General features: G+C 40.3%; 1 protein-coding gene across 1 annotated transcript in view; it reads left to right on the top strand.

The window, feature by feature from the left end:
- Positions 1-25,478, top strand: part of hydin (HYDIN axonemal central pair apparatus protein) — a 70,859-nt gene that overhangs the window by 32,113 nt on the left and 13,268 nt on the right. Inside the window, exons 25-68 of the mRNA XM_062421581.1 lie at positions 3,534-3,720; positions 4,334-4,543; positions 5,906-6,124; positions 6,215-6,389; positions 6,864-6,987; positions 8,496-8,520; positions 8,704-8,831; positions 9,337-9,473; positions 9,677-9,804; positions 9,931-10,044; positions 10,537-10,617; positions 10,818-10,967; positions 11,218-11,460; positions 11,989-12,118; positions 12,207-12,341; positions 12,605-12,775; positions 13,010-13,099; positions 13,834-13,985; positions 14,140-14,214; positions 14,380-14,563; positions 14,748-14,895; positions 15,336-15,495; positions 16,529-16,654; positions 16,780-16,894; positions 17,112-17,218; positions 17,448-17,612; positions 17,954-18,151; positions 18,259-18,465; positions 18,639-18,871; positions 19,014-19,196; positions 19,581-19,700; positions 19,915-20,074; positions 20,165-20,337; positions 20,445-20,643; positions 20,761-20,851; positions 21,023-21,125; positions 21,259-21,427; positions 22,182-22,264; positions 22,455-22,610; positions 23,369-23,480; positions 24,046-24,250; positions 24,615-24,847; positions 24,930-25,078; positions 25,228-25,423. Coding sequence (XP_062277565.1) covers positions 3,534-3,720; positions 4,334-4,543; positions 5,906-6,124; positions 6,215-6,389; positions 6,864-6,987; positions 8,496-8,520; positions 8,704-8,831; positions 9,337-9,473; positions 9,677-9,804; positions 9,931-10,044; positions 10,537-10,617; positions 10,818-10,967; positions 11,218-11,460; positions 11,989-12,118; positions 12,207-12,341; positions 12,605-12,775; positions 13,010-13,099; positions 13,834-13,985; positions 14,140-14,214; positions 14,380-14,563; positions 14,748-14,895; positions 15,336-15,495; positions 16,529-16,654; positions 16,780-16,894; positions 17,112-17,218; positions 17,448-17,612; positions 17,954-18,151; positions 18,259-18,465; positions 18,639-18,871; positions 19,014-19,196; positions 19,581-19,700; positions 19,915-20,074; positions 20,165-20,337; positions 20,445-20,643; positions 20,761-20,851; positions 21,023-21,125; positions 21,259-21,427; positions 22,182-22,264; positions 22,455-22,610; positions 23,369-23,480; positions 24,046-24,250; positions 24,615-24,847; positions 24,930-25,078; positions 25,228-25,423 — 6,649 coding nt within the window. The remainder of the gene's footprint in view (positions 1-3,533; positions 3,721-4,333; positions 4,544-5,905; positions 6,125-6,214; positions 6,390-6,863; positions 6,988-8,495; positions 8,521-8,703; positions 8,832-9,336; positions 9,474-9,676; positions 9,805-9,930; positions 10,045-10,536; positions 10,618-10,817; positions 10,968-11,217; positions 11,461-11,988; positions 12,119-12,206; positions 12,342-12,604; positions 12,776-13,009; positions 13,100-13,833; positions 13,986-14,139; positions 14,215-14,379; positions 14,564-14,747; positions 14,896-15,335; positions 15,496-16,528; positions 16,655-16,779; positions 16,895-17,111; positions 17,219-17,447; positions 17,613-17,953; positions 18,152-18,258; positions 18,466-18,638; positions 18,872-19,013; positions 19,197-19,580; positions 19,701-19,914; positions 20,075-20,164; positions 20,338-20,444; positions 20,644-20,760; positions 20,852-21,022; positions 21,126-21,258; positions 21,428-22,181; positions 22,265-22,454; positions 22,611-23,368; positions 23,481-24,045; positions 24,251-24,614; positions 24,848-24,929; positions 25,079-25,227; positions 25,424-25,478) is intronic.

Below are 25,478 nucleotides of genomic sequence, written 5' to 3'. Positions count from 1 at the left end.
CCTCAAATGGTCTATACCCATCTTATTGTTTGAAGAATTTGTATTCCTGGAGATGACTGACTAAAGAAATGATAGTGATATTACATTTAGACATTGCCAGAGAACTAACCAAGGGCAGGTTAACAAAATTGGGCAAAAATGATAACATTTTATTACAAATGTATTTCTAGAATACTTTGAGAAATAGAAAAGGTGATGATATTGCATAGCATAATAACCAAATATGGCCTTTCCCCTTCCAGTGATGAGGGTTTTGGTATTTTAATCATCATCATGGTTGTGTAGGACTAAAAAAAAAGCTAAATTACCTGGAATGCTTCTCCTGAACTCCAGTGTCACAGGTTGCTTTTTTTGGTTGTTTCAGATTAGGAGCAAAGGGATCCTGAATAGACAAGATTCAGGAATGAGAACAAAGTGGACCATAGCCATATATTAAAACTGTCGATAGGGATAAGTTAGTACAGTAGCTTTACATTTAACCCTCTGAACTGAAAGCCAAATCCATTATAAATTCTCCAGGGAAGACACATCTACTGATTATGTACTTTAAAACGATACAATGTGCTTCTCTCAAGCCTTTGCTTTGGCTCCTATCCCTTGAAATGGACTGTGAATACTATAGTAGTCTGTCTCTTCATGGCCTTGAACCAAGTAACTGTTACAGCTCTAAGATTTATAACCCTCTACTGTCTTTTTCCTCTCCCCTTTCCTTCATTGGTATTCTTCCCCTTTGCTCCTCTCCTTGTATTTATCCTAGGGTTTTACATTGCCTATTTATCTTTTTTTCTCCATTATCCTCATTCCTTTCCTTCTGCTTCCCCTATTGTGTTTCTGCTCTCTACCTAATCCTTATCAACCTTCTCTTCTCTTTTCTGTCTTCACCCTTTCCCTCTTAGATTGTGACCTCTCTTAACAATCTGTCTCACAGGCCGTCCTGCTAATTAAATGGAGACCTCACTGTGCGCACGCACACTGCCTCTAAAGTCTCCCTTTCTTGCTCACAAAACCTGCACTATCTACCCATGTTCAGCTAATTACATCCCTATCAGTAATTACACCACAGCCCTCAGAGAGGAGAATTTCAATAGAGCTAACTCCTTTCTATCCATCTATCCCACTGATAGACAGAGGAATAGTTACAGTCATTTATATAGTGTAACTTCTCCCTCTTAATGACTCTACATGGGCAACAACTTACAATTGAACCAAACAACACAATCATTCTAGTTGTTTCAGGAGATGCTGAGTTTAAGCCAAGATGTGAAGCAAGGTGTGTAAAGCAGAGGCGAGATCAATTCTCCATTTTGTTCACCATTATTTCCTTTAACTCATGCAACTTATGTAGACAACTTATGGTGCTTATAGTGTACCGTAAATTCATATTAGATTAGATAACGTTCAACTTTATTGCCATTGCATACAGTACGCGGTGCAGTAAGTGGTTTATAAAGATACACAAATGTTCAGAATATACAACAAACCAATGGGGTAGTCATGCCACCGGGGAGAGAGATAAACAAGAGGGTATCTCCGGGTCAAGGTGGTCTATCCTTCAGAAATATCAGAGAGGTCTGGCACTCCCACAAGGCTCATCTTATCTTCACCTCTGGGTGCTGAAGAGAATAAAACATACAAAAATGATACAGAGACCGTGAAGGCTGGAGGCCCTCTGATTAACTTTAATTTACATGCACTAATTAAAACATTTCCACATCGTCCCACAGTTATTTTCCTCTCAGATGTAGTGGAGTAAAGGTATAGATTAAGTGCATTAAGTGTGTGTTTTTTTTAGCTTGCACTGAACTGGAGTAGCTCTCCAAATCTTGTTGTATAGCTATGTACAATGAGAATAAAGGCTATTCTATTCTATTCTATTCAAAATTGTAGTAAACTACAGTGCCAGGTCATTCCACTTAGGTTAACAAAATGAAAGAAAAGCTTACTTGCATATGAAAAGTGAAACTGATTGTTCCTATTGTTACATTTTAAAATGCATTTATATACTCTATAGATATTATAATCACTTTTTCCTCTTTCTTTTTTTTTTTTACACACACACACACACACACACACACACACACACACACACACACACACACACACACACACACACACACACACACACACACACACACATACACACTGGAACCCCAGTGGACCTTTCTCCATACTAGTACAATTTGTCTATATCAAACTGTCTTGCCCCCATCATTCCTCTTTCTCACTCTTTGGCAGCTGAGAGTGAGATGTCTCTGGTTCAGCGGTCTATGACGTGTCGATTTTTTAGCGAGAATGAGAATGAACTGTGGAAAACACACACGCTCATTCCTACGTTGTGCACGAAGGAAAGAAAAGATGGAAAAGAGAGAGAGAGACAGATATGAGAATGTCAGGGTAGGCTATTTCTGTTTTTTAGCTGAGCTCTTGCAAAGTCATCATCTGCTGTCTCACCATCTGTTCGTCTGTCCGCACCAGTGGGTTTCAAACTCCTTCTTAGAGCACCCACATTTTTTTCCATGGGGGAGGGGGTCCTGGGACTCTTACGTGCTCTTATGCACCAAGAGATGCACCCTATTTTTGAAGACATTGACCTACAGTATTTGTTCACCCTTACATCTTAGATGTACTAGGCTGGACGTACTATTTTGTCCTCTCCCCAAGGCCAGCTACTCACTTAAAACACAGTTCTTCATTAGAATGACCATACAACAGTGCCCCCTGCTGGTTGCATCACTTCCATCCACTCTCAGCTAACACATCAGTGCTTTAGCATTCTCGGACAGTCTGACTAATGCATGTGCACACTTGAACACTGCCTTACATGTATGCATGCACCAAACACACACACTGGCAAACACACACACTGGCAAACACACACAAGCATGTACACACACATACACACACACACACACACACACACACACTCTGGCAATAATGTAACCAGCATTTGGTGATTTAATATAGAACTTGTCTAGTGCAGCTTTGAGATGGCTTCACTCACTAAATCTCTTTCATTCTCTTCCATGTTTATTCAGCACTTCACTGCAATCTATCCTGACCTGTTTCCTGCTGCTTGCCTATTAAAATTCCTCTTAATTATAGAACACTCTGTTTAATTAACTTGATGGATGCACCCAGACTGATCCCACAGGGAAAGAGAGAGTAGAACAGAGAGAGAAAATGAGAGTTCTTTGTGGGTGTGGGTTCCAAATAATTTCTATTCCACTTGAGTATAACCATATGTGTTAATGATATATTGGATATATACAACAGAAGGTTATATAATTTACAGTTGGTGGCATTTTCTGTGTTGATGTGTTAATTTGCTGCCTAATGGGCATCTCGAAACTTTGATTAGTCTATTTTTGTGAAGCTGGAACGTGGTTTCATTCATTTTTCTCACCTCTCCTCATTGATCCACCCACCCCCCATCAAGTTCCATCTAATGCATGTATAATTTACAATGCAGTTTTACTTTCATCATGGAGGGGATAAATATTTTACTCCATAGATATTTTATTATCCCTTTGTCCTCACAGAGAGACAGAGGTGAAGAAACTGTTGCCGGAGGAAGAGGTAGAACAGGAAAATCCAATAAACGAGACTGAAGAGAGATGGGGTTCCTCTAGAACGCCTTCTCCTGCCTTTTCAGCCTCTCTCAGCCTCAGGCCTGGTGCACGGCAACAGAACGACACGCATGGCTCTGTGTGTGTGGAAGAGGTAGGCAAATGCTCACATGTAAACAAATCTGTTGTTTTTTTTCCCTGAGACCTCCAGTTTGTCAGGGAGATGGAGAGCAGCTAATGGGCTAGTCGTTCCCTGTCTCAATGCTGCACTATGGAGGTGGACACACGAGCACATGCCACACCCACACACACGCACATATTATTTGCATCATAAACCCCAGAATGGAGATTCCTTTTGTTATTATCAGCATGCAGAATATCACTATATTTCATGTATTATGATAGTATCACATTAATAATGATCCATTGAGTGTTCAGAGAATATACTGGAATCAAATCTGTGATGTGTAACTCAATAAGGGTTACAGCTATAAACATAATACTACATATAAATGATAACAACACTACTGTCTGACCAACAATCCAGAAAAACAAAGGCATTGGTTACATAATTGATTAGTCATCTAATCGTGTCAGCACTAAATGCAACAGTACACACTGCTAGTGCAGAGTCTGAATGAGATATGCTGTATGATACTAGAGCTTAAAGGGACAAACGATAGCGCAGTAGGAGAAGAATTGAAAATGTGAATGGATCCTGTGAGTATTGGACATTTGTTACAGTAGTTTTCTTTCTTTGTCCGTAGCTGTTTGATGTCCTGCCCATTTATGGTCAGCTGCAACCTGGGGACCAGCAGCTGGTAACGTTCTACTTCTACGGCCACGACTACGTCAGCAGAGAGGTGGTTGCACAGTGCCAGGTGGAGGAGGGCCCCACGTATGAAATCAAAGTCCGAGGAGAAGCATCAGAAGTCAACTACAGTCTTGACTCTACCATTGTCGATTTTGGTCCGCAGGTATACATCTGAATATATAGTGTTTGTCTCTCTGGCTGCTCCTTCATCTGAGAATATACAGATGGTTAAAGCTAAGATTAGGGTCATCACTGAGGATGGAGAATGCTGGTTATAGCTAAACCTTGAGAGACTCATGTCACTCATGCCGTTTCAAGCTACTCTCCATTCTTTTAAGTTAATTTGCTTCTTTGATGTCCTGCTATCCTGCTTTTCTTGTCCTTGTTCTTCCTCTGCCATCTGTTTGCTCATCCATGGGCAACACATGATGTCTTAGACGAAGATAATTAGATTTTTCCAAAACTTTGGGGAAAGATGCATTCGGCCGTTGTCAAAATGACACTGGCAGGCCCATGGGGATCGGGACAGATTTAGTCTTGATTGTGGATGTTGTGATGTGTTTGTTACACTGGTGAAGTTTATTTCATGACTATTTGCTTCTGTTGATCATTAGTGTTTTTGCTCACCGTCTAATTTTATCTTTCCAATTCCCCTTCTTGCAGATATCTTAGAATCTAGAGTGATATTAAGTCATTGGGATACACATTATTTAAGTATGTATCTTCTATTAAGATCAGCATTAAAGTTGTTATTTTTACTTACTTTTTTTACATTCTGTTCAATGAACCACATTGACCTTGAATGTCACTGCATTTTTTTTCACTGTTTAGTCTTTTGCACTTCCACCTTCTCTTTAAGTATGCAAGCCTTCCAGACCAGTTATCATTGATATTCAAAACAAGGACATATTGATCTTTGATTTGGTTGAAATGAGCAATTCAGCAGAACATTTCTCTGACCTTCCTGTCTGTTCAGCACTATTCTCTCTCTCTATCTCTCACTTTCTTTTTGCTCTTGCTGTCTCTCTCTCTCTCTTAGTTGTTTCTTTAGTCAAAGATTTATCCACATTCATAAGTAAGCCCTGAAACATCCCCCCTCTGTGTATGCACAAATAACTAACTTTGACTTTAGATTTGGAGCAACATTTATTACTTGTCTTGTTTGTCTCTGTTTATCTGTGCCTCTGTCTAGCTACCTGCTTTCAGTTCAAATCTGTTGTGTTACTGTCACTGCAGTAAATACAGGTATCACAGGAAGTCCAAAAGATAAACAACGAACACAATTAACAAGTTTAGGGCATGTTAGCCTCTTTTTATGTTATTTTGAATATGTTGACACTACAGTGCAAAATTTGGCCAACACTGAGCATCTCTAAAAAGCAGACCTTCTACTTTAGCAACACTAGGTGGAGTAGTTTTCCCAAAACTTGCTTCACATGATCTTCGCTGATAATAAAGGTACTGGCAGCTTGAAAAACAGAACAGTGTTTGCTCTCTTCTTTCAATATCTCTCTTCTTCTTCCAGCTGTTTGATCATGTAGGGGAAGCTAAGGTAATCCTCAGGAATACCGGGAAGGTGCGCTTCAAATTTAGCATCCAGCGGATTCAAAAGGAGGAGGAAGAGGAGGAGGCAGATGAAGAAGCGGGGGGACAGAAGAAGGATGAGCAGCTGGAAGAAGACACTGAACAAAATGAAGAAGGTCAGGGGGTCAGACCTGGCCAGCCCATGGTCTTCCCCAGTGTGGTAAGTTCATCATGGGACCATTTCAGACATGGGAGGGAGGGTCATGTATATGTAGATTTCTTTTTTGTAACCAGGTTTTGTGCGTGCCAGGGTTACGTCGATGCCAACGCGGAGCAATGCTTGCGTGTGCTCTACCTCCCGGGCGTCCCCGAGGTGTTTGAGAAGCGGCTTCAGCTGGAAGTGGCTCACCTACCACCGCAGGACATCACGCTGACTGGGCAGGGAGTGTTCCCGAGGATCAGCTTGAATTTGCCTCAAAACTTGTGTATGCATACAGTTATACACACAGACATGATTGTATCTTTACACAAGGCAGAAGATGAGAATTTACTGTGATTGAGAGCTGTAGAGTACAAGATTTAGACTCATTATTATTGTATTGTAGCCAAAATCACAAGCTGCAACAGACTAACTGCTACAGTAGAGATTAATTTTGTTTGCCCAAATGCAGCTCTAGTGTCAGGTGATTACACTGGAAGGAATTATTCTCTGGATATTGAAGGGATAAAATGAAATTTGGTCAAATTCATAGCAATAAAAGTCAACAGAAAGTGCTTACTATATCACATAATGTAATAGTTTATTGATCCCCGTGAGGAAATTGGCATTGTCCTTGTACTAGAAGGCATCAAGCCCAAATTGTCTGGTTAATGGACGGGTCTTTCTCATAATCACGCCTCAATTCTAGCACATATTTAAAACACTAATGCTCTGATTTGACACTGTGATTCCCTTGCAGCGGGCGAGTGCTACAGTGATGTGGTGCAGCAGGCCAGAACAGCTGTGGAGGCAAATGGAGTCAGAGAGGAGGTTATAAATGGAATCACCACCGGTGGAGGAGCAACGACAGAGGCCACCTGCACCCTCAAAGTCAGTGACCAATATAAAAAACACAACGATGAAAACCTCACAACTTTTAAAATCCTGTTTTCAAAGATGAAGAAAAATCATCTAACATTCAGATGCTCTCATACGATACTGAGTTTTTGGATTAATATTGTGGTCATGATGGTAACTGACAAGTATATGTTGTGAAAACTCCACAATATTTCATTCTAATACAAGAAAAAGTGATTTCAGAGGGTCTCACATCAATAAAACAATACATTAAAGAACATATATGATTTGTACTAAACAACAGGAAACTATTGTTTTGTACATTCCTGTTTATAAAAAAGTTTTCTTCTACCTGCCTTGGCAGTAAGAATATATGCTGCACATATTCTCATACAGTATAGTTTTTTTCAGTGCCACTATATCTCTGCTGTCAGTAACCAGCCTATTCTACAGGGCTTTTCCTGCTTCTTATCTCTGTATTGATTTTCCAGAGTGTCCTACTCACTAAGACGAGAGCCATTGAATTACGATGGAAATTGCTATTTTCTGCTTATCCCCTCAGTAACCTATTTACTCAGGCTTGTGTGTGTTGCCCCAGCAACATCCCTGGCATTTCCCCTAACACCTGGAATGAAAATGCTAACAATTTCATAGCAGATAAAGATTCTCCAAGAGAATCTGCAGTGCCCATGCACAATCTGACAAATTACCACATTACCACCTAAACCAGAAAAAGAGCCCGAGCTCAGTGATTTTTTATCTGCTGTTTTTTTTATTCTGTGTGTACCTTAAGAGCCACACAACAGGCAAATGTAGTTTTCTGACTTCTGTAAACTGATTTCTAAAAGCTTTAAATGTTTTGCTTGATTATCCATCAGTTATATTTATCAACAGTATGAATGCATTTTGAGGTCACAGGAATACTGACCAGTGAAGATGCTATAAACACTACACATCCAAATTGCTAAATGAAGATATCAATTACATTCTGAGTAGTAATTAAAGACTAAAGTTATATTAAAGTTACTTTGCTATTAAATGAATAGTTTAACACTTTGGGAAATAGGCTTATTCACTAATTTACACTTTATTTGCTAACACTTGTTTCTTTAATCAGCTCAATACAGAATTGTAAAAGCATACAGTGAGTAATGTGAGCTATTAGATATGTGTATTTCCCAAAATGTCACTTCTAATTAAAGCCCCTGTTGATTTTGAAATTCTATTTCTGTGCATTTAATTATTTCTTAATGATAATTTTTAAAACTAAAATATTACCTGCCAAAATGCCACAGTTCATATTAATATAAGGTACTGGAGTTCTGACCAGTTAGAAAGTAAACATTTCAGATATTTTAAAGTTTTCTACAAATGTCTACAAAAGATTTATGAATATCTTGAAAGGAGTTTTTAATATACTGATTTGAGATATCTTTAACAACCATTTTGACCAGCTGGAATATATATATATATATAAGTGAATGATGTATATAATTATAATGTAATAATGACGTATATTCTAAATGTCCTCAATAACCACTGTGAGTAGTTTACTTACTGTTAAAGATGCACCAACATCTGCGAAATCATTATAAATTTGGATGAACCTTGAATTATTGTTTTTACCATACAAACTGTTAATAACTTTCTGTAACTCTTCAATCCTTTTTTGTAACTTTTGAGTCTTTATTCACCCCATCCTTCCTCCTCCCTCTCTTCTCTCTTTTGCCCGCTGTCTCTAGTATGAAGAGCTGCTTCACATGGAGATTGAGAGAACGCTGGTCAGAAAAAACGCTCTCTCTGTGATCGGTAGCCTGCTGGAGCTCAGAGACTCGCAAGATTTCTCAAGAAAGTGGCACAAACTTAGCAAGTATGTAAACAGACAAAGAGAGAGGGACAAACACACACACAAACACACACACACACACACACACACACACACACACACACACACACACACACACACACACACACAGACAGATTAACAGATGGTCCACTTGCTGGACTGAAGTGAGAACTGTGTGAAACGGTGTTGTCTGAGTCTGAGTTAATGAACGATATCTGGCTGAGAAAGTTTCTGCTCTGTGGTGTGTGTCTGCAGATTTCACCCACGCCATATTGCACTTGCTTGTTCAAGTTCCACAAATCTAGACTACAGGATATGTCTGGATCATAGAGTGTATATAAAATGGACTGGATTAAGTGGCTGAAGTCATTATCGCATATAGAGTAATCAAACTGTTGTATGTTCTATGTATTGCATCTGACAAAATCTCATCACGTGTGTAAAATCTAAACTTCATTACCAACCTTTGTCCAATTTATGCTTTTTTCTATCCATCTAATCCATATCAACCCCTTTCCCTCTACTCCAGGTTCCAGCTCCCAGAGTATGTTTTGGATTTTGGTTATATCATTCCCGGCAAAGTCCTTAGTCACGCTGTAAATGTCACCAACACTGGCTCAGTGGCCGTGTCCTTCCGTGCTAATCGCAAACCTCTCTCTGGCACAGGTAACACACGTAAAAACAAACAAGACATGATGAATACGTTACTTAGGCTCATGTGACATTTTCAGTTCATCTCTGTTGTGATATTTCTGTGTTCCCACATTTATACCATTCATTCATTGGCTGTTTATTATCTATTCTTCTCAATCTTCTACACTTAACACAACAAAATACAAAGTTGTGATTGTGTTTTTGCTCCTTTAAAGGTTTCAGTGCAGAGTTTGAAAGAGTGAAGAACCTCCCCTGTGGTGAGACACAGACTTTCACAGTCAAGTTTGATTCAAAAGGAGCCAACCTGCAGATGGGGGGCATAAGTGTTGTCATGCCAATACAGGTACACATACATAGGCATGGTCAGGCAATCATTTAAGTAAAAATCATCATTAACAGTCATTTCTGCACCACACCATTGTATCTGTATCCATTGTGATCTAGTTTTTAATGTGATAATGTTTTTCAGGTCACAGGTGGTCCATTGGTGCAGGTGAGGCTGACTGCAGTGGTGACTGTGCCGAAAGTGACTGTTTCCACGGATACACTGCAGTTTGACCCCATGCAGTGTGGCATGTGTCAGGTAATAGTGTGATTCTACTGCCCATTTTGTTACACTTGCTATTATCAACATGCAAAAATAGAAGAATAGGAAAGTAGGTCAAAGTACAAATGCTGTATGATGTACAGATTGACACTAATGAGTGTGTGTATGCATGGTAAACTAATTAGGGGCACTAATGAGAGACACATATGCCGCCTTGCTGTGGTGCCATCTTGTGATTGTTTACTGTAAGATCAGGTTAAGTGTATAATTTCCAAGGATTGCTCTTACCAAATGCACATTTTTTTTTAATATTAAAGTCATATTTAAAGCTGTTTAATTGAAACAATCAAGCATGTACTTATATTATAGTGAAGTTCTTCAACTTTGCTGTAGGTTACATCTGCATCTCTTTTCATGTTTAATACATGGCTGCTTCAGCATGAAATCTTCATTCGGTTTAATACACAAACAGACATGAGAATATAATGAGGTTGTTGATACAAAACTTGTTGTGTTATATCCCATCAGATGAAGACAATACAGCTGTTTAATCATGAGCCTGTGCCCTGCAACTGGACCATAATTGAGGAGGTGAAGCCTTACAGAAAGGTACGGACCAACAGGAGCAATTGTCATTTTTATTGAAATTTCAATCCCCTCCTAAATATTAATTTCCACCACATAACAAAAACTCCTTCAACATGGCATCTTCCATTGCTAGTACTAATTGTTCAGAATCCTATAATAATTATAAATAAAGACATCACTGCATGAAGGTGAACCTGCCTCCTGTTCTTGCATTCACTCAGGTTGACAAGTTCCTGCCTCTCCACGAACGTAAAAAGGTGTTGCAGCAGCAGCGACCTCCTCCAGTGGTATTTGAAATGGCTCCTTGCTCTGGCACGCTTTCCCACGGAGAAAAAGTCAATGTCCAGGTCAAGTTCAGCCCTGCTGAGGGGGTAAGGAGATTTACTGATTTTAGAGCATCTACAAAAAGTAGTTCAGCACAATGCATGACAGAGCATTATGGCATTACTTAGGTTACTGCTTTTATAGAGATATATATATATAAATATCTCTATAAGATATATACATATATAGTTGTACTTTTAAAGGAAGCCTGAAAGTTGAAAAGTAGCATGCACAAAGAGTTTGATAATTGTTAGAAAATGAAGACGAGGATGGTGATTATACAGTATGTCTTTGCAGTGTGCAGTGTACAAAAGGCAGCTCATAGTCTGTGTGGCTGAGGGAACCCAGCAGATGTTCATTACAGCTCAGGGGCTGGGTGAGGAACCACAACTCGAGTTCTGCCCATTGCTGTTGGAGCTGGGGCCTTGCCTGCCTTTCAGCATGGAGGTGGAAGCCACGGTCACAGTCAAAAACCCTGGTTCTTTCCCCGTTGAATTCTACTCCCTGGAGTTTGACACACAGTATATCGAGGAAGAAAAGGTAGCACTTTCTCTGAAGTTTCAAAAAAGAATGTGTTTTACTATGTAATGTACAGTGATGAAACAGGGTTATATGATGACTCTGAACTCCTTCTGATTGCCAGTGGATGAGATAAAAGGAGAAAGTGGGAATGAGAATGTATAAGCGGGGTTGCTTCTTAATGATACACATTTGAAAGGGGACATGTGTTCTTCTGGTACAGGAATCAGTCTCATTCACTCATTCTAAATCACACATCATCCAGATTCTAGCTTCCTTGAAACAAAACCTATAAAGCATTCATCCACCAGGGGGGAGCAAAGCCATCAGAAATCTGCCTAGTCTAAACATTGACAAAGAGAAAGCATTACCAGTTCTTCTGTTTAAACCACATAATACCAAACTATAATGCTGCTACTAAACTATAAAATGCACCAGACAGAAAGAGTATTTGCCCACCAGTCTCTTCTCATTTCTTCCATCCTTTTTTCTTCCGTTCTTCTTTCTTCATCCCCCCCCCCCCCCCCCCATCTTTCTCATCCTATGCAGATCCTGCGTCTGATGCATGGTTATGATGAGAACAACGTGCTGCTGCTGCCCCCCAGGACCCTCGGAGAAAGTCTTCCCACAGAGCTGCTCAACTACTACAAGGAACACTGCTCCCAGCTGAAAGATGATGGTAGCACATACACATACATCATAAAGCAGGTGTCTGCATACTGTATCAGCGCATACCTGTTTTAACCGAATCTATCTGCGTGCACCAGAGCTGAAAGAAGACTTTGATGAGAAAGAAGCTTGGAAAGATGAAAAACAGAAGGAAGAAAAGAGACGAAACGATTCCCCCTCACCAGACAGCAAGGAGGGAAAAAAACACACAACTGTGGACAGAGCTGAACTGCGTGAGTGCAACCGACTTAGTAGCAGAATTTTGTAAACTTATGAAAGTACCCTCACATAAGGCGAGTGCAATTCACAGTCTGTTGCACAGGTAAAAGGTGCAAGATTGACTTCAACTTCAACTCTTTACACTTAAGTTTAACTTCTCATGCTCTCTCTCTCTCTCTCTCTCTCTCTTTCTCTCTCTCTCTCTCTCTCTCTCTCTCTCTCTCTCTCTCTCTCTCTCTCTCTCTCTCTCTCTCTAATGCTTCTTTTGTGCTTTCAGTTCTCTCAGAGATGGCCAAAGTTGGAAGCAATGGGAGACTGGGACACCTAGAGATGACCCCTGTCTCCAGAGCAATTGCCCGCCACATGGGTGTTGATCTGTCACCTGAAGGTCTGGCTGCACGCAACCGCAGAGGCATCGCTATTATTGTATATGGAGCCCCACTGACAGGTGAAGTAGTTGAAAACAGTCATTTCTGCATTGGAAAAAGTAACATGTTTGTTTGATATTTCAATAAAATATTTAATATAAACTCATTTGGCTGGGTGTAATGAGAATGCTTGCATATATAATGCATATGCAGTTGTTATTTCATCAGAACAGTTTGTAGTGATACTTACTGCATAGCTACTGTGGGGCAGTAGTGAGTTGTAAATGATTGTGTTCTGTTCCTCCCTTTTTTAGGTAAGAGCAGCACAGCAGCTGCTCTGGGACGTCACTACGGAGGGGCGTGCCTGAGTGTTGATGCTGTGGTAACAGATGTGCTGATAAATGGCACCTCACCTGTTAGCCTGACAGCAAGACAACTGTATGACAGTGCTGCTGCCGAGTATGCTCAGAGGAAGGCTGAGGAGGCTGGTAAGCAAGATATACTATGAATGAATGCAGCGCAATCCTTTGAAAATGGAGCTTGTTGTTTGTTTGTTGTTTGACTGACAGATGAGTAATGTCTTCTCATACGGTTAATGTACCATTTAACAAGGCATGTAATCACCTGCCACTTCAGTGGAGCGGCTCATTGGTCAACAGTACAAGACACTAGTGCATTAAGCAGCACTGTCCTTGTTATCAGGCAGTATGAATCTTCTACATTAAGTCAGGATACTACTACTGAGGAAGCAACTTAACCCTTACATACTGTTCATATTCTGAATCATAATTAGTCTCTACACCAATTCACAGTCACAAATCAGTCAATAATAAATGTTTGATTAATCTTATGGAAAAAAGACATTCACAATCACAATTTTATGGTCCAGGAGAACATTTGAAAAAGATTTGAATGCTGATTTTAGAATTTAAAAAAAAAAACACCTCCAATTTTGTACATTTTCATATATAAAAATGAGCATCTGCTGCACAAATTAAAAAAGATGTATTTTATTTCCATGTTTGTGTACTGTGGGTCACATTAGGAAAAGTCCAACTGAGAGAAATGTGCGTATGGTGTGTATACAGCTCTCTGGGTGAGAAATATATCTGTCTGTTTCCAGCTCAGGCCTGTGAAGAAGCCACAGCAGCAGAACCTGTAGCACCTCTTGAAACTACAAATCCAGCTGCAAATCCAGCTCCTGTGGAGGTTCTTGCGAAACCCAACGAGGACAGCTGTGCTAGAAATAACTCCAAGGAACTTCAGGAGACTGAAAGCACAGATGTTCCTGTTTGTTTGGTACGTTTCATAAAGTGTGTTTTTAGCTTCATGTGGAGCTATTTAAACAGTGTAGCCCAGGTTTGGGAATTAAAAAAAATGAGGGCCTAGGTCCCAGTGGATACATCTTCATCTTTTCAAACATAAATCCCTCTCTTTGCCTCAGGGAGTGGATGAGACCACACTCAGCAATCTCTTGCCTGAGCAGCTACTGGTTGATATCCTGGCAGAGAGATTTCAGGTAATATGACATAGCTATTTGTACTTGTGAACCAGCAGATATCTGATATGTAGTCTGTGTAAACCCTTTAAAGAGACTGAGTTCCACTTGGTTTGCACTGTGTCATCATGTTTGCTCTCTTTGTCTTGTCATTGCTGTGGGCGCTTGCTGTTGTCTTGATAACAGTTAAGTGACTGTTACCGCGGCGTAGTGATCGATGGCCTGGAGTCGGTGTACACTCAATCAGTGGCAGGCACAATGCAAGTTGTCCTCAAGGCCTTTAATAACCGTAAACATATCTATGTAGTCAACTTGTCGGACTCCTACAACGCCCTGAAGGCACGGGAGAGAGCTCAAAGAGAAGCTGACGGTAAAATACACACACACAGGAAGGAAATACATTAAACACTTATGTTAGACCTCAAGTGTACACATAATGCATAATACTAAATGTAACCAGGAGCTTTGTACAAGACAACTCCACACTGCACCTTAAAGGACAGTACTCATAATGATTGTATGTTTCATGGGTGTTGTGTGTGTGTGTTCTTCAGAAGCCCTGCAGAAAGAGAAAGCTGACAAAGAGAAGCAGTGGCTGCAGGAGCTGGATGAGGACGAGTATGATGCTCTACCAGAGGAGGAGAAGGAACGTATTGCTCGGCGACACAGAGAGCAGAAACTCAGGTACTGGTTGGAGGATGGGTGGAAACACTCTCTATTAGGTACTGGACATTGTAATTTTTGTTAAAATGTTGTCAAATTTTTTTACCCAGTACAGAAAGTACAAAGTGGTTGAAGCAAGTATTAGAGAGGATACAATTAAAGAAAAGAAGCAGCAGCCAAATGTTGAACAGTTGTTTTGAAAGGATGACTTAAGAGAGTATTACATAAAAATATGATATGATGATTTGCGTTTTTTTTTAATGTTGCGCACATTACTTGTTTGAAGTCCCCTCTAGAGTTTAGAGGAATTGTTCACAAATACTAATTAGGCTGCTCTGGCCCAAAGAAAACACAGCTTCCCTCAAATAATGGGTATATTTTCAACCACAAAAATAAATAAATAGATAAATAGAAAAATCTGTGTGTACTTATGCCTGTCTGTATATGTGTGTGTGCTTGTGTGTATGCCTGTGTATAAGGGAGCTTGAGCGAATAATGAAAAAGCAGGAGGAACAGAGGCAACAGGAGGAGATGCAGAGACTAAAAGAAGAGGAGCTGAAGAAGAAGAGTAAAAAGGAAAAGGGCAAGAAGGATACTAAAGAAGGGTCACGGAAAAAGAGCTTGCTGGAGGGAAAGCAGGTCTGTATATGTATATCCCATTTCAACACTCCTCCAAGCACAAAACCCCTCTGTGAGGCAAAATACACACATAAGCATGCACAAAGGTAGAATCTAAAATGTAGTCTAGAATTTAGCATGTATATGTTCTTATTTATAATGATTTTCTGTGAACAAAATGTTTTATGCTTCTTACTGCAAATTGAACAGTAATGATCCACAAATAACTATCATTATTATTATTATTGTATACTTCATGTTGCTCATCACAGCAACACCTCTAACAGTATTGTCATTGAAAATGTGAAGCTCCAGGCAGTCGTTTAGACAGACTTGTTAAAGCACAGTCATCGCCCCTTTTTAGTGTTTTGAGTGGAGACACAAAGAGAAGACTAACTTATTAGTGGATAAACACTAGCACAGAGGTTTTTTGTGGTTATTTTGGAACAGTCTGGTGCTGGTTGCACAAAATTTAATGAACAGCCTGCTGTGTGAAATTGTGGTTTGAAAGGGACTTTGTCACTACAATTAGAGACTACAAACAGAGCAGATACCGTACTTTCTCAGTACTCAAATTCAGTCGGCAGTAAACAGACGCACTGGGCTAAGAAGAAGGTGTCAGCGTAGGCCGTTGGTTGCTATGAATTACAAAGCTGGTGAGATTCACTCATTAATTTTTACTCTATCTTGCTGGCACCTTGGAAAGATGAGAAAAACATGAATAAAGGGGGTTTTGTGATTTCAGGGAAGCTTATAGGGGTGTGCCTTCACCAAATTAAGTGACTAATATATCAGGGAGCAGAAAGGCTATCAAGTGCTCCAAGCAGACAAAAGATTGCAGTATGGCACTGAATTGACATTGAATTGAATTGCCACGGGGCAGAAGATGAGTCACAGAGATACCAAACTGGGACAGGTGAGGAAATAACCTCAGTGTGTCTGAGGAAATTTCCAGTTTGCAGGTGCAAAACTGCATTCTTTTCTATTGAAAATAGAGGCCAAAGTGTTTTTTTCTCATTATTAGCCATTTGTCTTCACTGTGATTGGCTCTCAGAGTTCAGAAAGTTTGGAGAAGCAGGGACTGAAAGAAGAAGAAGGAGAGCCAAAGAAAAGCAAAAAGGGTGTAGAGAGAGATTCTAAAGAAGTAACAGGAAAGAAAGGCCTGCAAGGGGAAAAGCAGGTCTGTACACACATGCCATTCAGCCCAGGACCAGATTTCATATATGAACATGGAAATACATAAACACATAAAGACACATACATTGCCAGCCAGTCAGTGACTGTGGAATTCTTCTTCCTCTTCAGTCTCTTCAGTCAACAGCTGCATTGGATGGTCCCCGGGTGTCTCCTAGTAACAACTCTAAAGAATCACTAATGGACACAAGGGAGCAACGTAATTTAAACGAAGGTGTCAACAAATGTAAGGAATCCCACCACAATGTTTAATGCAGGACATAGAAACATTCAGGTTAAATTATATGAAAGGATACAACATGTTTTTAAACTCACTACTTTATTGAATTCATGGGCTTACAGTTGTTTTCAATTAAGATCAATTGTACCATTCTTATAATTTATCTTACACCATGATCAAAAATGAAATCATGCATTATCATTGAACTTTTTACCTAATACAGCACAGCTCAGCAAAGAGACTGATCATTCACCTAAGAAGATAGAAGAAACCAATGGAAACCAGCAGACAGAGTCTCCCCAACAAGCCGACAAGTTGGAGAGTGAAACGGTGGGTTTATTGATGAGCAAAGGCAGCTATAACTAGCAATTCAGACATGGTGGATAAGAGAACTACATTCACATTTATATATAAATACTGTTAAATGTCAAATTCACATACAGCATGACAGTTACACTTACAGTAGTGTTTGCAGTAAATATAGTAAATGCTGTTAAATGTTTATGATCTAGTTGATATCTTACTCTTGCTGTTCATCCGTTTTTGCACCCTTATCCAGTCTGGTGTGGATGAGCTGCAGTGTCACTTCAGTGCGTATGAGCAGAGCCAGGCCCAAGTAGAGCACATTCTACAGCACTGGGACCGGGCCCAGGGATTTTTAATGGTCCCACTCCCAGGTGAGGACATTCCACCGGGGACAGAGGATGTCCCAACAGAGAAACACGTGAGTTTTCAAGAAAGTGGTCATGTATGAAGTGACATAAATAAAAATGAGGAAAAATAGGAAAATTCTCAATCTGGTTGCCTCCTACGAAAAAGCAATTTAACCAATACCCAGACTGAAATTTTAAATAGCTAAGTAATACATTGTTATGTGTGCAGGCATTGTCTTTAACCATATTTGCTCATTGTAATCAGCCAGAAAATTCTAAAAAAAACCCACCAGTATCATTATTTTGATAGTTTGGACTTTAAAAGAATTGACTAACACAGACTGATAAAGCCTCATTATTACTACAGCTAAAATTTTGAACCCATTAATCTCGGTCGTTACCCTGTGTACAGACCCCTGTTGGCAAGAGGGCCAAAAAAGCCAGTGGCAGGATCCTGTCTCCAATGCCCAGCCAGATGTCAATACCAGCGGAAGCAGAAAAGCTGTCTCCGCCGGACATCACCCCTCACATTGTCCTGAACGTAACAGGCAAAGAATATCCGAGTGCCACTGAGTTACTCAAGGGCAACACCCTTCCCCCCTTGGAGGAGGTATGGCCAACAATTACCTATTTTTTCCTGTCACTGTAATTACTAGAAGTGTAGTCTACCACTTGGTTTCTCATCAATTCCTCTTCCATGTTCTTTTGTCTCCTTAGGTGTTGGATGATTTAGGGTTGGGACCTAATGGCCCACCTATCCCTCCTCCCATCACCTTCTCTATGGTTCCTTTCCCCAAAAACAGGGTGCAATCTAACAGTCAACAGACTTGTGAATGTTTCGCATTCCTGGGTTGCTCTGGGTTGGATGAACAGGGTGATGAGAAGAAAGATTCAGAGGAAGATGTACAAGCATCATTGGTAAAGGTAATGATTCTTTCCTATCATAAATTAAAGTTTACAGGAACTGTGGGCTTAATTTGGAAAACAAAATGAGTGGTAACAGGGGTTGTCACACCAAATTATCACAATGGCTTTAAAATTAGAAATCAGAATGATGTCTGTTTTTATCCATCTGTGTATGTTTGTGTACACTAAAGGAAGAGTCTGTTGCAACTTCTAAAAGTCGTATGAAGGGCAGTACCAAGGAAGCAGCGAAGGACAAAGATAAAAAGGGCAGAGAGAGTCAGAAGGGCAAGAGACGAACGTCAGCCAAGACAAAAATAAAGGGTTCGGACCGGTCTCGCTCTCCTCCTTTACATGTCTCCTCCATGTCTGACGGCACTGAACAAGACCAACACCAAGCAAACTTAGAGCTGAAACGCAACCAGAGGCAAGGAAACACATTATCTTATACTGTAATAATATAAGTGATAATGAAACAAGAGAAAGCACAAACTCGTTCTATTTTGTTCTTATGCTTTGTTGTTGTTATTTTACTAATTGCGTATGTTTATCTGTGTATTTGTCTGCAGCCTGACAACATTTCGCTGGGTTGTTCCAGCCAATGGCGAAGTGGTTTTGAAAATGTGGTTCTACTCAGACTCCCCAGGGAAGTTTGAACAGATCTTCAACTTTGAGCTAGTAGGGACCCAGAGACGCTACCAGCTCCCCTGTAGAGGAATGTGTACATATCCCTCCATCTGCAAAGACTACAAGTCAGTCAGCAATGTTTACCTTAATGAAGTCATGAATTCAAATCATTGGTAGAGGAATGGAGGGGTTAATAGTGATGAGTACAAGTATGCACACATTTCTTCTACATGTTCATTCTCAGAACACTTTATTTTAAATTCTAGTAAATGTCCCAAATATATCAAGTTGAGTTACAGTCAAATATTTAACACACAGTCAGTAATCCCAGCAGCCAAATCTAACAGAGCAGATTCAAATCTCTGAAAAGTGGATTCATTATATCAGACATTATTTTCAAATGTTTAAAACCAGTTTACATTTTCAAAACATACTTTTAACCTTTAAAATCTTAGTTTTGATGTTAAAGTATCATTTTCTGACAGTAATCTGACCTCATATTTCCACAGAACTCTTTTTGGCTTCAGTAGAAAGGTGCTGCAAATTGAAGAAGGGCTCCAGAAGGCTTATGTGGTCAAGCCTGGATTCTTTGAGTTCGGACCATTACTCTGTAGCAAGAGCAGAGACAGGTGAGAGGAAGAATGATGGCAGCCTATTAGTGTTAGTCTTTGCATTTGCATTTAAAGATGAACAATGTGTGTGTGTGTGTGTGTGTGTGTGTGTGTGTGTGTGTGTGTGTGTGTGTGTGTGTGTGTGTGTGTGTGTGTGTGTGTGTGTGTGTGTGTGTGTGTGTGTGTGTGTGTGTGTGTGTGTGTGTGTGTGTGTGTGTTTCTGGCTGTGTAGATACAAGGAAAATAAGTACCCAGAGAACACAGAGAGACTGGTGATCAAAAACAATTCAGGTCTGGAGGCTGAGGTGCAGTTCCGTTTCCAGCACGATACGCAGGCCGCCACATATCTACTGGACCCCCCAACCATGACTCTCAAACCTGACCAGAGACAGGTACAATATGTCTCTTATTTACCATCCACTGAATTCATGCAGATGGCTGTAATAACATAAGTACTTGTAAATATTCTTCCATCCTGCTAGGAGTTGACAGTGTGGGCCTACCCAACAAAAGTAGGAGAAATCAAGGACAGCATTGTGTGCTGTATCAAGGACAATCCAGAGCTTGTCATCATCAACCTCTCCTGCTGGGGAGTTCGGCCGGAGCTGGAGCTGGAAAGCAAGCATTTGTTTTTTGACAGGATTTTGCTGCACAGGTACCAGATTGTAGGGACTAATTTCAATTACAACAATAACAGCAAATATATATATTTTAAATTAACTAAACTTTCCTTCTCTCCACTCAACCTATGCTTCTCTCTAGACGGGACTGCCGTAGTGTGACACTCCACAACAAGACAGCTCTGCCGGTATCCTGGAGACTGCAAGGTGTGGAGGAGTTGAGTGATGAGTTCAGTGTGCCTCAGGATGAGGGCATCATCACACCCAACTCCTCTTTCCCCCTGAGTTTGCACTTCAGGGCCAGGAGGCCGCTCCACATTAAGAAGATTTTACGCCTGGAGGTGAGAAAACAATTACAAGTGGTGAAATGGAAGCAGTGTGGATCAAACTACTGTAAGTATTACACAATCTGATTGTAGGTATGTAGAATACATCATGTCTTGTGTGTTTTGTTTTAGGTTTCCGATGTAGAAAAGATTCTTGGCATCGTGCACACAGAAAACATACAGGTCACCGCAGAAGCCTATGATATAGCTCTGGACATCACGCCAGGTACAAATTGGAACAGTGGTCAAACATTTAGTTCATAAATAAAAGTTAATTTGGCTTTTACTGTAATTCTATTAAGACAAGGTGATTTTATCATCTTCTTGCTGTGAGCTGACAGTGTTCACTACTGAGTGACTGAGCTGCTGCCCAGATGTCATAATAATGTTGTTTCTGTGGCAGATGGCTGTCTGGACTTCGGAACCATTAAAGTCTTTGAGGAAGCAAAGCTGACCCTCAGGATGAAAAACCAAGGAAAATATGAAATAGCTTACAGGTGAGTTCAAACTGCTCGATTTTGAACTTTGATTTTACCATTGTATCAGTCTGAGCTCCACATTAAGCAGATTTTATTTTACCATAGAACATGTACTGTTGTTCACTTGCTTTCTTTTCTTTCTTTCCACAAGGTTTACACTTGAGCGGACGGAAGCAAGCCAGCCAAACCTTGACTCCATTTTCACTGTGTGCCCCCAAAGTGGTGTTCTGATGCCCCACAAAAAACCCACAACAGTGCAGATCGTTTGCAAACCCATGACGGAACTCTCAATTATAGAGCAACCTGTTCTGCCTTGCCAGGTCTGAGTCATACCAACTTGATCTCACAGAAATAACCATGATCTTTTAACATGGGATTTCATGGGTGTGGCACTTAATGTGTAAAATGTACGTGTCAGCACCATAGATAAAATACCAGTGTAAAGTCAACCTGTGTGTAAGGACAACCTGATCTCACAGAAAGGTTGAGTTATACACAGCTCCTAATGATTCCACAACTGGACATTCAATTATATATTGAAGTCATGCAGTTTCTAAATTACTTTCATTACTTACTGCTTTTATTTAATTTATTAGAGGTGTGTGTTTCACATTTTCCATCAAATTAACCTGGCTTTCTCTAAAAGAAAACAGATCACTTACTGTGTTATACCACAGCTCAATATCTGGTTGTTACAGGATTATACATTCATAGGTTATCGTGGTGGCCTACTGGGAGACATATTATCCACAATGTCTCTGGATAAATAAACTATTAAGAAAAGGCTAAATTCCCTTAAGATCCCACAGGATTATGTGAACATCAAATATGGAAGCAAATTGCATTCATAACACAGTTTTATTGAGATTATTGACAAAATCTTATTAATTTTTGTCCCTATGAGATACAAAGCAGAAACAAAGACATTGACTGTAGAACATTCATTATGAACTTGTGGAATATGGTTTAACATTTATTTCAAAAGCAGAGAAGCTCATGAAAACCTCAAGATTTCAAGGTGAATGTGGTGATTGAGAGATGCTCACACATGCTAACTGAACATTTCTGCTGCAGGTGATTGAACCCAGCATTGGGCATGGAGGAGAAACTATAGCCATTTTAGCCATCAAGGTTTCAGTCCACTCCGTCTTCTCCAGGTTAGGTTTGAATCATACTGTCATCACTCCCTGTTTTTGAACCAGTTCATACGATTTATTTATTAATCAGAATGTGTCACTTGCCATCTCATCACAATCTGCAATCTTTTATTATTTTTCTGATACTGTATGAGGCAGATCTGAGATTTGGAAATAGCTTGTGATAAATTGCTGTGTGTTCACTCTTTAGGTACAAGATCACACCTTCATGTGACATCAACTTTGGCCCGCTGGTCTACGGCACCAAGAAAAGCCACAGTTTCACTATTGAGAATAATGGAGTTTTTGAGACCCGTTTCAACATCTGCTGCCTGATCCCAGACATTGCCCCACCAGGGAGGCCTGGGTAGGAGAGCAGCACAGTACAAACACACACACACACACACACACACACACACACACACACACACACACACACACACAAATACAAACATATACACAGACACAAATGTTGTAATGGACCAGAGATTTTTCTTTGCTTTGAAGATCTTTGAACAAATCTACAAGTAAAATAAATATCACAGTAGCAGTTCAGCTCTGGTGTTCTTGGCCTGTTAATGACATACCTTACATTTTGAGCCATGAATGCTGCCGTATGTGACAAATCCCATATTGAAATCTAATACACTGTGCAAATTAAGTGTCATTGAAGCATTGCTGTGTCGCCAATCCCTGCCAGTGATGTTTCATATTCCTTGCCTTGACTGGGAGACACATGCTGCTTTCATGATGAAGTGCCATGATTTGAAAGTAAAACGAATCAAATCAGTATCAATATTAAAATTTATACCACTTTAGTGTATATATATTATATATCTTTAATAGTTTTAATATCATTTTCTTGAGCATAAATTACAAGCACAGATTCTGAAGAAAATGCTGCCAATAAGGCTGCAACAATAAATTGTGGCACAATACATATATATAACATAATATATTACATACAAAAATGTGACAGTACTGTGTGCACTGTGGAACTGCAATGAGTGTGATGAAATGTACTTGATTAACACATTGAATTGTCCTTGTCCTTCTCCATTAATTTAAAATGTGTGAAGATGTTTCAATGTATTCATGGTTTGTATCTTCCTGCTCTGGTCTCAGAGGTTTAGCTCCAAGTAAGAAGATACCTCCAGAGAACAATTCAGCGAAACACACTGGTGCTGCCAGCAAAGTGAGAGGCGAGCCCCTCCCCAAAGACATGTGCACAACACAGGTGAGAAACTGCTTGTGGAGATGACAACAAGGATTTAGGCTTGGTGATTAACGTGGTTTTAAGGGTAAGTATTAGCGTGTGTGTGTTAATAGCATGGATTCATTACAAGAGCTGGATTGGAACGCTCCGGCTCAGCTGATTTTCTCCCAGTGGCCACTTGTGGTATTGCAGTGAAAAATCCCCCTGCATCATATAAAGCATTTTTCTCATAGACCACCATTGTAAAAGAAAAATCTGTAAAACTGCTGACAGGCAGGCAAACACACAAGGTCAAATAAGACTCTCTATTATGAAGTTTGATTCATAGAGGGTTTATATTTGAAAAACCTTCCTCAAATTAAGAATTTTGGTCATAATCGTAAGCAACTGAATAGTAATAATAATAATAATTTTGCTTCATTTCACTCATTCTACTTCTTTCTAATTGAATCACCAAACTACTATGAGATATGGTCAGCCATTCAGAGCAATTTTTACACATTTTCCCACCGTGGTTGTCAACCGAGTCCCCATTTCTGGCTCACATTGTCCACCTCTCTTTCCTTCCGCTGATCTTCCCTTTCAGAATCGCCACACCGTGGGGGTGTTCTCAGTGTCTCCTTGCACAGGGACCCTGCATCCCGGGTCTCAGCAGGTGGTGACAGTGGACTGCGTAGCTGAACAGCTAGGCAGTTGGAGCCAGGGTTTGCTCATTGACATAAGTGACCGTGACCCCTCAGACCATCCTGAGGGCATACCGTACAGACTGCTGGCTGAAGTCTGCAAGCCAGGTGGGAGCCGTTTGAACTTATTCTGTCTTATGTGATTGATAAACCTGAACACTCGTAGGTTTTTTCCAAGTGGCTGAGTGCCTTACTTGTCATGTGCATGGATTCTCCTGGGATCACTAATGAGCACAAACAATAGCTATACAGGAAAAGAGCTTTTCCAGTTCAGTGCCTATTCAAATACATTTAGAGATGTCTTTGACTCAATATTTTTCCCATTTAAGTTAAAAAACTCATATTAACTAGGTCAAAAATCTTTTATCAGAACTCTATATCTTTGTGATCACAAAATCATAAACTGTGGAGAAAAAAAAGAAGTCTCTACAATACTGTATCTGACTTTCTTCTTTTTGTTTTTGTTCCCCAGGCATAGCGTTAGACACGGCCTCCATTTTTGAAGAGCACCACATGTGTCACAACAGCAGTGAGCTCTCCTCTGAGCAATTTTGCAATGCTGAAGGCATTTACGTCCTGGAAGAGAACAAATTTATTTTCAACAAAGTCCTGGTGGGGCGAACGGCTCAGGCTCGCTTCAAACTTACCAACAACAGCAAGGTGCCATGCGTGGTCAACTTGGCCATCAAATATGCTGGCGTGAAGGTAGCGTAGCCGTGGATAAGTGGGTGCAGGAGTATCATTGATTGCACTTAGCAGGTGTAAAATGTTCCTTATTTGCTTACAGGTGTCGCGCACCCTGGATGTTTTCGATTTGTCTGCTACAACAGTGTCTATTCCCAGCATGTCACACTCGTTCGCTGCGGTCACCTTCACGCCACAGACCATGCAGCTCTACAGTGCTGTGTTTGAAGCCACAATGGAGGGAACTAACAGGTATAGTGCAGGGTTGTGTGTGCTACTTTTGTGTTGCCTTTGCTGCTTTTAATTCTACTAATGCTGTGTACATAGGGGGAGGCACATAGGGACATACGTGGCAGTAAGATAATACTACATCTTCTACCAATGCTTTTTCTTTTCTGCAGAATGACACCCACATTCAAGAGCAGGGTGCTGGAGTTTGACCTCATCGGCGAAGGCTCTCTGCCCAGTGTGTGTGTGTTGCGTCCAGCACTGAAAAACAGCGGAGGAAACCCGATGCTACAGTTCAGGCGTGTATTGGTAGGGCGGAGACATACCCTGCGCTTGGTGCTGCTAAATGATGGAAATGTTTCAGCACAGGTGAGAGGAAACACATTCACCTGTCCTTTTTATTCTATTATTGATTTGTGCCTTG

The sequence above is a fragment of the Scomber scombrus genome, chromosome 6 (assembly GCF_963691925.1).
Source record: "Scomber scombrus chromosome 6, fScoSco1.1, whole genome shotgun sequence".
NCBI classification, from domain to species: Eukaryota; Metazoa; Chordata; class Actinopteri; order Scombriformes; family Scombridae; genus Scomber; species Scomber scombrus.
Note: the sequence above shows the minus strand (reverse complement) of the source record. Positions and strands in the feature narration are given on the sequence as shown.